General features: G+C 43.6%; 2 protein-coding genes and 1 non-coding gene across 3 annotated transcripts in view; 1 reads left to right on the forward strand and 2 right to left on the reverse strand.

Annotated features, from left to right (window-relative positions):
- Positions 1-743: 743 nt before the first annotated feature.
- RpLP2 (ribosomal protein LP2) lies at positions 744-1,868 on the reverse strand. The gene is made up of 3 exons (XM_064698694.1): positions 1,708-1,868; positions 1,125-1,542; positions 744-890 (listed from the first exon to the last, which is right to left on the reverse strand). The coding sequence occupies exon 2, from the start codon at positions 1,539-1,541 to the stop codon at positions 1,194-1,196; it is 348 nt and encodes a 115-aa protein (XP_064554764.1). The 5' UTR covers position 1,542; positions 1,708-1,868; the 3' UTR covers positions 744-890; positions 1,125-1,193.
- On the reverse strand, positions 980-1,060 carry LOC135440760 (small nucleolar RNA Me28S-Am982). The gene has a single exon (XR_010438359.1). It is a non-coding gene; the product is annotated as a small nucleolar RNA Me28S-Am982 (small nucleolar RNA).
- A 249-nt stretch (positions 1,869-2,117) lies between the features above and the next one.
- The window catches only part of stx (stuxnet), a 41,367-nt gene continuing 28,985 nt past the window's right edge, over positions 2,118-14,499 (forward strand). Inside the window, exon 1 of the mRNA XM_064698686.1 lies at positions 2,118-3,669. Within this exon, the coding sequence (XP_064554756.1) occupies positions 3,125-3,669 (545 nt within the window). The 5' untranslated portion in view covers positions 2,118-3,124. The remainder of the gene's footprint in view (positions 3,670-14,499) is intronic.

Below are 14,499 nucleotides of genomic sequence, written 5' to 3' on the forward strand. Positions count from 1 at the left end.
TATTTACTATTCGCATAGTGAAACAGTTAATCTTGACTAACATAAACCATTTGTCTACGAGAATATTGAATCCCTAGCATCCCGAATCGTAGGCCCTTCTAAAGTTGCTTTTCTTTCAAACAACCATGTCTGATTAGAGCGATAATAGATGGATAAAATCAATCTGTTTCTTTTTTTAGTGATAGCGATTAAAGTAGTGAAAGTTAGTTCCTGCCAAATTCAACAATTTGCTGCTGCAGAATATCTATGATTCGATCAAATCGTCCACATTTACATTTATCTCAGGCCTTTGTAGATAGTCGAATCCATGCAAAACTATATCTTTCTCTTTCGCACTCTTCTAAAGCAAAACCGACAAAACACGTGGATACGCAGCTCGATATACGCACATTGGTTTAAAGCATAGGAAAAGCAAACCAAAAAATATATAATAAACTCATAGAAACGTGCATTAGATAAGTTTGAGCGCAGTGAGAAGACTAGCTCTAGAAGTAGATTTCGATGTTCGCTATAGCAGGTCTCGACTGTACCATCAACTTGGGGGAGCTGCACGTGCGCCTTAAATTTGTTGCTCACAAGATTAAACTATAAATCACTGTTTTATTTGAAAAACTAAAAAAAAAAAACAAATAAATACATAGTCCGACTTGGAAAAAAAAAATGTGCATATACATAAGTTTGGTAGAAAAAAATAAACACTACACATTATATATGTACGTATATAAAGCGTAAACACTGCAGACTTTTATTTCATAGAAATAAACGTTTCAACTCTTTTTTTTTTTTGGTTGTATATTTGTCGTTGGGTGGTAAAAAACAAATTTTAAACGGCATTTTAAAGCAATGTGTGCCACTGTGCAAAGCAGACGCTGTTAATACTGCCGGCTGTCCTGTAAGTGAGAAAGAGAGGCAACATTAATACTGATGCAAACACATAAATTGATTTGTGCGTTGGAGGGCGCGAGGGAAGGTGCGGCGGCAAATGAATCAGTGAAACTTGTATAGCATCAACGTTTGTGCTCAGTCGAAAGATGGTGATAAGTTTGGTTCATCACAAACATTTGCCTTGCCCGCGAAGATTTGCCTCCCTTTTCGCTCCACAAACTTCACAGTTGTTAACATACCTCAAGAACTGCTGCTGTTGGTTTACACAGTATATACGAATGGTTGGACAAGATGAAGAGGGGGTTTGTTTATTCGAAGAGAGCGAAGCCCATGTCATCATCCTCGGACTCGGACTCCTCTTTCTTCTCCTCCTTCTTGGCTTCCTTCTTGTCGCCACCGGCGGCAGCGGCTGGTGCACCAGCGGCCGGGGCAGCAGCAGCGGCAGCACCGCCGCCAACGGGCATCGACGAGAGCTTCTCGCGACCCTCCTTGATCAGATCGTCAATGCTCTTGCCCTTGAGCTCCTTGATCACGCGGGTGAGACGCTCTGCCTCGGCCTCAATGCCCACCGAGCTGAGGATCTTCTCCAGATCGGCATTGGCGGGGCTCTCTTGTCCACCGAGGACAGCCAACAGGTATGCAGCCACGTAACGCATGCTAAAACGAAAACAAATTTAATATGAATATAAACATTCGTATGGTATCCACATAATCGGTTTATATAATTGGCATCGCTTGCGCTTATCCAATTAAATGTGGCACAAGTGTTTCATGCTAAGTTTCTGCACAAATTGAGCTATTTGTTTTGGCGCAATCACTTACTTTAAGTCTTAAGTTTTTGACACGAAACGTGAAATGCACAGAAAAACACAACTTTCGCCTAGGAGACCTTTAAACGAAAAGAACTCTGCTTCGCTTTGACACAAGAAAGTCACTTCCGCCCGTCAGCACTGACAGCTGGCATCGCATGCAACCCTGCTGTTTGAAGTAGATGGCGCTTTAGCACCAGAGTTGCATATGGGCGTCTCTGTTAACGAACGGCAACTGTAACACTAACAGAGATATGTTATGGTAGAATTCGATAGGAACGCGCGTTTTCAAATCAAAATGTATGTCATCGATAATTCAGAAGCAAAACCAAAGCCGGTCGAGGCGGACGTGTGACGCTCGGTGCGCGAAATTTAGACTTGTAACTGTGCGTTGTCGCCTGGTGTGTGTGTTGGGGCTTTTTTTTTAGTTTGTTCAACCGTCGTCGTCGCCGCCGCTTGCAATTTGATTCTTTGACCACTGCTACGAGTGTGTGTGTGTGTGGTAATAGTACAAATGTGCGAAGGCACTTACAGTGAAACACCAAGCCAAAACCATCTGAAGCCGTTACAAAATCGTAACTGTAAATAAAATCAAATTCTTTAGACATTTGCCGCGTGTGCGCACTCAAACCAATAAACAAAACAAGCGATCCATATGCGTTGTACCTGGACATCTGGACTGCTCTATCAAACAAATACTAAATCCCATCTGTACATAACAAGCGCAACAGTCAAACCTAACCAACAAGCGATCGTATAGGAAGAGTCAGCAACGGTCAGAGAAGCAGCAGCAGCAGGAGCATAAGCAGTGCGTGTGAAACTGTAAACGGTTTCGCAATCGAACGGCAAAGAAGAAAGACAAGCAAAGAAAAGAAAAGCCTACCACGCGTCGTTCAGCTCGTTGCGCTTGTTTCGGCACACACGTAACTGTGTGTTGTATGTCCGCCCCACCCTGCCCGACGCCTTCACAGTCCGTCGTAAACTCTGCTGTCTTGTTGTGTGTCGAACTTTGGCGGCAGCAGCAGCACCACCACTTCGCAGTCGCCGCGCAGCAATAGACAAAAAATTTAAAAGCAGCGCAGCCGCCGTCAGCGTCGACGTTCTTCGCTCTTCGTGCGTGCGTGCGTGCCTTTTTATCTCTCCGTGTGACTGTGCGTAGCTGTGCATGGGTGTGTGTGTGCGCGCATAAGGTGTGGTGTGTATACAAAATCGATTGAACCAACGCCGCAGTCGTCGTCGTCGTCGTCGCAGTCGCGTTACGCGATTTTCAACGCATTTTTTTTTCTTGTGCAGAGTTTTGCATTATTGTTGTTCTTCTTCTTTTTTTTTTTAAATTGTTATCTCTGGGATATTCGGCAAATTGAAGCTGTTCTGTTTTTGTTTGTTTTTGTTACGTGGGTGTGTGAGCCAAGAGGAAAGAAAATTTGCCAATGATGGATAAATCAACAACAACGAACACGGCGAAAGCCAAAGCTGCAACTGATGCTAATGTCCAAAATGAGGCAGCAGCAGCAACTGGAGCTGGGTGTGGCACCAATGGCAATAACAGCAGCAGCAGCAGTAGCAGCAACAACAACAACAACAACAACAACAACAACAACAATACTGCCACCGCCGCCGGCAGCAACAACAGCACCAACAACAACAATAGCGGACGGCAACGTTATTCGCAGGCTGCGGCCATGGCAGCAGCAATGGCCACAACAAGTGCGCTGCTCAGCAGCAGCAGCAGCAACAACAGCAAGCACAACGGGAGCAACAGCAACAGTTCCACAACAGTTGCCAGCACTACTGGAATGGTCTCGGGAACGGTAAATGGCAGCAATATGATGATTAACCTCAATATCAGCACCACAACCGGCGGCAATTTCGGCGTCAGCGTCGAGCCGCACATCAGCGTCGAGAGCCTGAAGAAGATAATAGCCAAGAAACTGAAAGTGGCCAAGGATCGCATCTGTTTGTTGCATCGCGAGAAGTGAGTACTGCACCCATACACATAAGTATACACACATACATATACATACATACATATGCATGCATGTACAGTGAAAGCTCGCTTGAGTCAACAGTCCAGTTTGTCCTGCTAAAGAAGGAATACATTTTGGCATGAAAATATAGTCCGCAAATACAAACAAATAGCACACGTATAACAGTTCAATAAGCTGTTTATTTGAATTTGATTTTTTTTATCTCATTTTATCACATACATCAATAGCGTCTGATATTATCACATATTACCATCAATATGAATAAAGTGTTATGTTTCGTTAATCGTAAAGAAGAAGCTTTTTCTCTGCTTTGCTTACCCATCGTTTCTGTAACTTTGCCTCAAGCCATTGACACACTGCCCCTCGCTCTCTCCCCCTCTCTCTCTCTACTGCAAGTGGTGTTTTCTAAACATTCGTGCTTTTTCGATTAACAAAACTCCTTTAAAAGCTAAACAAAAAAAAAATTGAAGACAGGCGATTAATTCGTTAAATTTTAGTTTTTCCAATTTTACGTACATACATACATCTTTGTCAATGTATATGTGTGCTCCTTTATTTATTTGAAAGCTTTGCTTAGCTTAATGCTTCTGATTATCGTTTTATGTTAACGTTTGGTTGTGTGCGTGTGCTTCGCTGTGCGGCCTTTGTTATGCTTTGTTGTGAGGTATTTTCTGTGTGCGTGTGTGTTGTGTGTGTGTGAGAGAGAGAGAGAGAGAAAGAGAGAACGAGAGAGCACGTTTTAATGTTGCTATGTTTAGTGTTTTGCTATCATTTGTTACAAAGTTAAACTCTAAATCCGAAGAGTTACAGCAAAAGAGAGTTAGAAAGTGAGATCAAGTCGCACAAGAGTGAGCGAGAGAGCGCAGTTGTGAGAGCGAGGGTCAAGCCCTACAATATTTGTCCAAGTGACTAAACAAGATACCCGCTGTTCACCTGTGAGTATAGGGTATATAAAAATTGAAAAAAAGAACATTTCTCATGCTATTTTATTACGAAAATAAAATTACAAAATACGCGCAGCGCTGCTGACGTCGGCGCTCCAACTAGTTGCATTGCAGCTGCGCTGCTCGCAGCGGCGGCGACGCTTGCCGGCTTCGCCAGAAGCGAAACAAGCGAACGAAAAAGAGAAATGAAAAAAGAAACAAGGAGAAAAATAATAATAAAAAAAAACGAACACGGCTTGTTTTTTAGGCCCTTTGCAAGCACCAAGCAACGCGCTGCCTCTCACCATTCCTCTCTCTCTCTCTCTCTCTCTCTCTCGCTGCCTCTCTCAGCACGACGTCGACGCGCTGTGTGTATGCGTATGCAGCGCGGCTGCTGCTGCAGGTTAACAGTAAACAGCGCTGCATTTGTGCAGTGGGAAAAGTGAACATGTGCATTTTAAGGGTTTCCACAAAACGGAATCTAAATGTGGTGAATACAGTTTAAAACGGAATCTAAATGTGGTGAATACTGTTTCATATGAACACATTCATGTTGAGCCTGAATTCTTAACTCTTTTTCTTTTCTTTTGTATATATTTAAACACTGCTTGAACAACTGTACTCGGTGCAGGGCGAAGACTTGAAACTTTTTTTATTTTTAAATGCAGCAATTGCTTTGTTGCCTTTTTGCTGCCTCCGCCAGGGCTGCGCCTTTCACTTTGCGTCATGCTGCAAAAACAAAATGTAATATAAAAAAGTTCACTGATAAGAATTTTGTTGTAAATTTTGTTGTTTTTTCGGTTTCTGCTTTTGCTGCCTGTTCAGTTGTTGCATCTGCTTTTTGCCGCTTGCCACGGCAACAACAACAACAACAACAATGTCATTCACACGCTCCGTTTTGTTTCCACTTGAAGTTGCTGTTGTTGTTGCTGCTGCTGCTATTTTTCGTTTTTCTCTTTGCTTTAAAATAGCCGCTTCCCGCTGCCCGCTGCCCGCAGCTGACGCCGACTGCGCAGTCACATATGTCTTTGCCATGTGGAGATTTGATTGCATTTCTCTTGTTGTACCCTGTAATTGAGAGCTGCTGAGCTGCAGTTGCATGTAAAATATATACAAATATGCATTAATTATCGATCTCGATAGTTTTCTGGATTTGCCACAAATCTACAATCGATTTTCGATTTATTTTTGGTATGCGTGTATGTGGTATACATGTGAGTGTCGTCTTTATGCCTGTAAAGTACCAAAAAGGTCTTTCTTCTTCTCAACTGTACATAAGTGTGTAAACATAACTGTGGAAAGGAAGGGAAGAAGTATGTTAGGGAAAATTGTAACTGGACATGGTATCTCCTGCTCCTGTTCGTGCTCTCTATTAATTTATTAGCCGTAAATTGGTATACGGGATACATCTGGCCCAGTCCGTCCAGTGTCTGTCGGTCCGTCTGCATGAACTCACGAAAAATCAATTTCAAATTCGAGTCATTCATACCTTGCCCCGTTTCCATGAAATCGATATCAATCACCTTGTTTTTTGAGCATATCTCGAAGTGGAGATAACAAATTCAGTGCAGAGAGAGAGAGAGAGAGAGAGAGAGGGAGAGGGAGAGGGAGAGGGAGAGGGAGAGGGAGAGGGAGAGGGAGAGGGAGAGGGAGAGGGAGAGGGAGAGGGAGAGGGAGAGGGAGAGAGAGAGAGAGAGAGAGAGAGAGAGAGAGAGAGAGAGAGAGAGAGAGAGAGAGAGAGAACTCTTCACTCGTTGGACAGCTCACGCCTTCCATTTTTGCTGGGCAGTTCTTGTGTTTTGGTATTTACACACATTTGGTTGTCACATTTGCGATATGCAGGGTATCTGCTAGCCGGGCACTCCTACTTGTTTTCCTCCTTTTTTGTGAGGCGTTGATGCTGCGGCTGCTGCGCTGCTGCGCTGCTCTTGGCTCTTTGTTCTTGGCTGCAATCAAAATTGTTGCTTTCGCTGGCTGCGCTTATCGCCGCGCGCGACGTCGCAGCCACCGCAGCCGCCGCCCCCATTGGGGCTGATGAGTTGTGGGCTAGGGCGCCGAGCCGGGCTCTCCTTTGTTTGCTGAAAGTTCTACGACCACCGAAATATCAGATGTTCCTTAACCCGCAGAAGCCATGAAAGCAAGCGATACACCAGCCTGCCTGCAGGGGGTGTCCCCCCGCATTTGGGGCAACCAGCGAGCGGCCCTGATAACGTGGCCTGGCCAGACCAGACCCACCACCAGCCCGTAAAGCCTTTCGCTGCACAAGCTTACTGCGTACCATCCACCCGAGTCACAGTCGAGTCCCATTCCCATTCCCCGCGTAGCGCTTGCTTCTTGGAAGTGCAAACTAAGAAAACAGTTCGAATGTTGCATAAATGAATATTTCTGATGGCACTCGGAAAAGTCACAACCACCACCACCAGCAGCAGCGGCAGCAGCAGCGGCAGCAGCAGCAGTAAAATGAACAGGAACAGCAGCAACCACCGCGAGACACCACCAAATCTATTGACACCAATCCTGGTGCTGTAACCAGCATAACCACAAAACCCCCAACTATTTTATCTTTGTGCGCATATAAACGTATATAACATGCATATATACATATATACCTATATACATATATGTACAACCCTTTGTTAAGCTGTCCCAAACAGCTTTTCTTCTGGGCATCGTTCAAATAACTATTAAATACAAATATATACGGAATATAAATATAGCTCAGATACGAAATATCTCAAGAACTCTTTAAAACTAATTGAAATGAACAAGGGCGTTCTACTCGGAACTAGGAGTTATCCCCTGAACACAGCGTCGAGCTGCCTTGAAAATATCAGTATGGCATACAAATGTGCGCATATATCGAAGACCACGATTCTATCTCCAAAAATGTCTATACGAGAGTCTGCACACAAAATTTGGTGCCTCTAGCTCTTAAAAGATTCGAGATTTGCTCGAAAAACGGGACTTTGCTATATATTCGTACCGAGTTCATGATAGTTCAAGTTCAGACTTAGTTCAATTGAACTAATCTTCGAACAGAGTCCCCAGCATCATAACCACCAATAACACCTCGGAAAGCGCCTCAGAGGTTCAAATTTGCTAAAACTTTTATGTGGGATTTTACATGTACATTATATGTTATACATAAGTTTATTCTTTTTCGTTCTACCTGGAACACCCATTTCCACTTGTTGGAGTGGATTATTCGCAATTGGTGAATTATGATTTTTATCTCGTTTGTGTGGTTCTCCATATGTTAAAGTTGAATGCATAGATACAATAGATATTTATCGCTTTATCGAATTAATTATATTTGATGCTTGTAGCAAGAGTACCCCTATGCTTCCTATTGCCCTTACGTGCTTTCCAATTGGAATTGGCGGTACCATTTCCGCAGTGGCCCGTTAACTAACAACTGTTATATGCACATTATTAGTTCTAGTTATTTGGCTATGTAATAACATACACGGATACACGTGCTCTGTGTGTGTATGCGTGCGCATATTCTCCAGGTTATTGCGCATATCAGCTATGATGACAGCGCCGCGACCGCCGCCCCTTTGTCAAGGTGCTTTGCTTTGCTGTGCTTTGATGTTAGTGCTGCTGTTCGTCGTGCGCAGCGTTAGCAGCGACGTTGGCGTTGGCGTTGGCGTAGACAGCGACGTCTATGACATAAGCTAAAGCTTAGCCACATGTTGTCACAAGCAGCGTGTTTGTTCTTAATATAGAGAGCGCGAGGGCGAGAGAGCGACAGAAAGAGAGCATGAGCAGTGGGAGGAGAAGGTGGTACAACACTGTACAGTTTTATTTGTTGTGCTTTCGGCTCCCTTCTTCCAAGTTTGTCAACAGTTTTGTGTTAATTTAATTTTTTCTTTTTGTTTTTGTTGTTTATATTTCTGTTTCTATTTAAAACGAGAAGAACAAAATGTCGGCGTCACGGTCAACACGCCGACGGCAACGGCAACAGCAAAAGCGACGTCCGCGGCAACGTCGACGCAACACAAACGCCAACGTCATCTACTAAGCGTAGCGTGTTTTTTTTTAATATTTTTTTTGTTTGCATGTTGAGTTCCAGTTTACAATGTTGACTTTCTTGCTTTGCTTTGCTTTGCCCGCGTGTGTTGAGTTTCTCTCTGGCCCCGTGTTGAGTTTGCCGCGTTTTAGTTTTGTTTTGTTTTTTTTTTTATGTTTTTTATGTTTTTTTGGGGCTTGTCACGTTGCCTGGGCCCTGGGACTCTGGCCTTTCGCTCACTCTTCTCTTCAACCTCCTCCTCTTTATCCAGCTTCTGTCCATCTAATTTACGTTTGTCTTTTGAGGCGTGCAGTGATAGTTTTATTTTTCTCTCTGTTGCTTACAATTCACAGTTAGACCTTGTAAATTATACTACGCATACACACACACACACACACATACGCAGGCAAAAATATAGAAAAGCATCGTTATGTCCATAATTCTGCTTGAAAACAAAAGACAAATATGTTAATTTAGCATATGCTGAAAATTTAAATACGCTTCCTTCTACATGATTATATGTAACTGTTACAACCCAACGAAAATCCCTGATTGAGCGCAAGTTTTAATAATACAAAAATGGAGACTTTAAATTATTAAGAAATTTAGTAAATAGTATATATAAATATTTTATGACGTTACAAATTACATAGTAACATATAAAATTGTACAAAATTACAATTAGATTTAATTTAACATCTTAAACTTGAGAATATAATTTTCTTTTAATTACTAGTAATTTATGTACGTATGTATATGTATATAAATGTATATCGTAAATGTATACCGTATATCGTAACGAACTTACTTTAATTACAATTAATGCTAGGTAGGTAAAAATGTGTGTATATACAATAGCAAAATAGAAAAGGGAAAACCAAAAACAAAGCATTTGACGTGATTTGTTGTTTTTGCTGCGCAATTTTTAGTTGTTGCTGTTGTTGATTAGGGCATGCCGCCCCGTTGCCCCCTCCCTTGGCCCCTTGGGCTGCTGTTGACTGAGATCTTGTTTGAAATATTGGACAGCGCTTTGTTCTGGCTTATTGTTTTGTCTTGCTGTCTCTGTCTCTTATTCTGCCAGCCTCTGTGTGTGTGCGTGTATGTGTGTGAAGATCAGGTTACACAAGACGCGCTGCTGACGTAGCCGTCGCTGCCGCCGTCAACGTTAACAGCGGCTTCTCAATATACTGCCCTTTGTGCGCTGCGCTGTCGCTGGCTCTGCTTCTTGCACAACACGAGGCGATTGAGAGAAAGGGAGTGTGAGAGAGAAAGAGCGAGAGCGGCGTTAGTAATAAAGAGGAATGGATGAATGGAAAGAATGGATAGTGTGCGAGAGAAACTCGTTTAGCTGCAGCTGGGAAAGTTTGACTACACCATAGAGAGACAGACGAAGAGCGAGAGAGGGAGAGAGAGAGAGAAACACCACAAAAGCAACATAACTCACAGCAGCAACCTGTGCCTCCGCCTGTCTACCTGCCCCCCCTCTTTCCCTACCTTGATTTAGTTTGATTCAGCTATGCCCGTCGACGTCCGCCTGGCCAATTTCCCAAGCCCCATAAGCGCCGGCTCATCCCCCCTCCCTCAACCCCAGTGCCCCCGCTGCCTGTTGTGCTCGCAAAGCTGGGCCAGAGGCGACGCGGGTGAAGCTGGGCCCAGCCCTTTGGCTGCCATTTTGTCGTCATATTTGGCTTAAGTACATGGCCTTAGCCTGGCTTTGATTGCATTCCCGCCAACAGAAAAAAAAGTGCGCTAAGAGCGGGGCAGACAGCCAAAAATTCAGCCAAAAATACCTAAACTTTTGCAGTAGTTGTGGATAAGATTTACGTTTTTATTTCGTTACGTGTGTGTGTGTGTGTGTGTGTGTGTATCTACAACTAATGCCTACATATGTATACATTTGCTCTTTGTCTAGTGTATCTTCAAGATACACAAATAAATGGGCTTATATATAGCTGCAAATCGAATGTTAAAAGGCACGTTTGCGTGTTTTTGCCAGACTACGAGTATGTGTGTGTGTGTGTACCTTTGCATCTAGCAGATACATTTGTGTATTTATTTGGCGTTAATTATGCCAAATAGCCAACACCCAGACACAAATATCGACCATTATCTATTTATATGCAGATGCATATCAATATATAGAGCATGCGCCGTCTTCTTCTTCTTCTTCTTCTTCTTCTTCTTCTTGGGTGGCTACTGCAACAGACGATCATCTCTGCGGACGCTTCTGGGTGCGGTGGTTGTATTTGGGGAGGTGTCAATGCACCGCAGCTGTTAAGCTGTTGATCCCACGCTGCCTCTCTCTCTCTCCCTCCCCATCTCTCTCTCTTTCACTGGCACATGCACAAATATTTGCAATGTTTACAGCAACTGTTGATAATTAAAATATGAAGCAAGTTGAACATGCACAAATTTTTAGCTCTTACATATTTTTGTTTTTGGTTTCTTTATTCATTTCACATTGAGGCAATAAAAACAAACTCGGTAACCGTTAAAAAGCAAGCAGTGCAACAGAGTGCGATTAACATCCAAATGCTTCGCATGCAGAGCAGTGCAATGCGAGTAAGCGAGACAGAGAGAGAGAGAGAGAGAACATTGCGAAAGTGCCCAAAAAAAATTAGAAGAATCTTTGATTAGAACTGGAATCGACTGGAATGAAACAGAATTGGAATCATGTTCAAACACAAGATCAATGAAATATGACAAAAAAAAATATGGCAAAAAAAATACACACACACATATGTATATAATACATTCATGAGCCACTCAATTTACTCACATTCTCATTCATTCATTCATACATTCATTCATTTCAGTTGACAATTGCATTCATAACATTTACATTTACTACACTTATTTTATTTCCTTCTATTAAATTGTCCAACACTGAAACGTGGGCGTTCGCTTAGCAATTGCCCGTATATGGGAACATGTGGGTGGGTGTGAGTATATTTTTAGACTCATGCGAGTAGTCGCGAAAAAATTCTAATTTCCAATTGCTGTTTTCTGCTTCTGCTGCGATATATCGTACATACATATATTTCAAGCAAAATTGTTGTTTTCATTCAGTTTAGTTTTCCTTTTTTTTTCGTTCCCATTAAAACTAAAGATACCCTATAGCTATAAAACTGGGTAAATGGGTATTATGTATTTGTCCAATACTTTGACATTAAACATGAAAGTTGAGACGAGCGTTTAATTTGTCTCTTTGTATGAGACTTTTCACATTTAATGTATTCATCTGTTATGTTAAAGATAACAAACGTAACAGGGTATTTGCTTGTTCTGCTCTTTCGACTGCAGCATTTTTAATTGTTTTTTTCCTTCTGCTTGTTTCTAAATTGAGTGAGCTGCGCTGCAAGCTTTGTTGCTGCTGCCGACGCCAACGCTGAACGCCGCCAAACGCCTTCGTCTCATTTACTTTCAATGCAAAAACTTACGGCATCAATAACGTCATCCAGAGCAGAGCAGAGCAAAGCTGGCCAGCGCAGCGCTCACTGTTGTTCTCTCTGCGCTTTTGCCTTTTGCCATGCCCGTACCCACTCGCTGCGTTGCTGCTGCTGCCTATGGCTCCAACTGTGATCTCGTCAGGGGCCGGCCGGCAATTGTGTTTTGTTGTTTGTGTGAGAGAAAAAAATGAGCGTCACTCTCTCGCGCTCTCTCTATGACGGTTGTGCTGGTGGCGCTGCTGTGGTGCTTTCAGTGTCTGTTTGGGTGTGTGTGTCTGTGCGTGTATGTGTGTGCGCGCGCACACATAAGCTGCTGAGCTGCGACGTCGCTGCTGTTGTTGCTGTCTATTTGCATTTCAATGTTTGCCCTTTTGCGAAACGCCTTCCGGTGGCTGCTGCGCTGCTGTCGCTGCTGCTGCTGCTGTCGCTGCTGCTGCTGTTGCTGTCAATTTGTTGATTATGGCGGCGTCGCTGTCAACGTCGCTGAATCAATAGCTCGAAATTAGAAGCAGTCGCCGTTGCTGCTGTTTTCTTTTGTTTTTATTTTCGTTGTTAGGTGGTCGCCTTGTTGTGCTCTGAATGCAGGGGGTGGGTGGTTGCTGAGGGGCGTGTAGGCGGTGTCGGAGGTGTTTGCTATTTTTAGTTGCTTTCTGTGATTTCTCATTGTTGTTTGTTGCTGCTGCTGTTGCTGCTGTTGATGTTGTTATTGTTTTTGCTCGTTGCCCTCAGCCCGTTGATTTCTTTGTTTAATTTGTCTTTGTTGTTGATGCTAGCCAGTCGCGGGTTGGTGGGTGGCATGGGCGGGGGTATGGTGGCTGTTTGGCAGCCCACACAGCATTGCGCTGCTCTCTACACACACACCCGCACACACACACACACACACTGGCTTTGCTGCTGTTTTTTCAGCTGTTTTTCACACGAAGAAAAACCAGCCTACCTCCTTCCCGCCCACCCGCTTGCCTCGCAGCCTGCTCGCTCATCGATTTTCTATGCAACCCTTTTCAGAGCTTTTGCACGGTGGTTGCTTTCATATTCCCGTTTCCTTCTGGGTGGGTGGCCAGGTACATTGCTGGACAATTGCTTTTGGTCATCCCCCTCAGCTAGTCAACCCCACACCTGGAAAACGCAGACACATACAACAACAACACACACACACACACACATACTTATGACTTTAGTGGTTGGCAACAAGAACTCAAAAAGTTGACCATATGGCTAAAGCTAGTGCCAGCGGCGACTCTGCAGCTTTTTGCGCCGGAAATTAATGAAAGTCATCCAAGAACAGCAACTGCGGGTGGTTGTTGTCGTTGTTATGGCTGCTGCTGCTGCTTCTGCTTCTGCTGCTGCGGCTGTAAGAGCAACCCCAGCTAAAAGCTTACCCAGCCCCAGCTTCAACAACAATCCCAACTCCAACGCCAACCCTCGGTCGAGCCATGAAGCGTTTAGGCTCTCGCATCAGATATCGAGATTGAGACTAGAAGCCATGAAACTTGCTCTCCACTTGCGCTGCACACACAGCTCTCCCAGATATCCTCGGCGCCAGAGCAGAGGCTGCGGCTGCGGCTGGGGCGGGACCTGGGGCTGGTTGCTGAGTCCAGGCCGCCAGCTGGTTGTGAGGGGGGCAGGAGGCGGTCTCGTGGGTTGCATCAGCTTTAGTGGTATTTTTTATTGCTGGGTTTTCCTGTGTGCGGTAATCAAGGTTGGGATTAGCTCACTTTAAAGCAGCTTTTCGCCACTGGGGGTTGCTGGTTGGCAAGATGGCAGGTTGGCAGATAGATGCACGAGTCGTATCTACAGCCCATTTGGTGTGTATCTATGGGCAACTAACACGACTACGTACAATTTTATATATATTATTAATTAATGTCATAGCGAGCCACTCCAACTTGGGCTGCGTGTGTGTGTATCTATAAAAAGTATCTAATAGATATGCCCACCCATAATTGTGCACACACGCCCAAAAACTGATGCGTGGGGGTGTGTGCGTGTGTATCTATTGATATTGTATCCATGTATCTGTACACACATCTTAGAACTAAGCATCTGTTGCACAGCTAAAAGTTTCTGCCAAGTATCTATAGGTTAATGTGAATGTGTATCTATGTATCTATCAATAGAGCGTATATCATGAGGTCGTTTCGTGTGAAATATGTGCAAAATATTTGCATTCAAGCAGCTGTATCTGTGCTTGTATCTGTATCTGTATCTGTAGCTGAGAGACAAAAAGAGCCTGTGCACATTTCATCATATCTTTGGCAAACAATTTACAAATAACAATTAAAATAGCTAGATATTTTTGTGTATCTTGAGTAGCCTTTCCCAGTTCGTAGGGTCTATTTATTTGAATGCATAAAGCAAGAACGTTAGTCATTTAGTAAGCATATGTCTTCCTCCTCTTTCTTCTTCTTCAATTTGAAATCTTTTCCCAAACAA

The sequence above is a fragment of the Drosophila montana genome, unplaced genomic scaffold (genome assembly GCF_035044405.1).
Source record: "Drosophila montana isolate Dmon_TW-CO22-7 unplaced genomic scaffold, ASM3504440v1 contig_1624_1, whole genome shotgun sequence".
Classification (NCBI taxonomy): Eukaryota; Metazoa; Arthropoda; class Insecta; order Diptera; family Drosophilidae; genus Drosophila; species Drosophila montana.

Excerpts from the sequence above, each read along its gene's own strand:
- RpLP2 (XM_064698694.1), bottom strand. The coding sequence starts at position 1,541 with ATGCGTTACGTGGCTGCATACCTGTTGGCTGTCCTCGGTGGACAAGAG.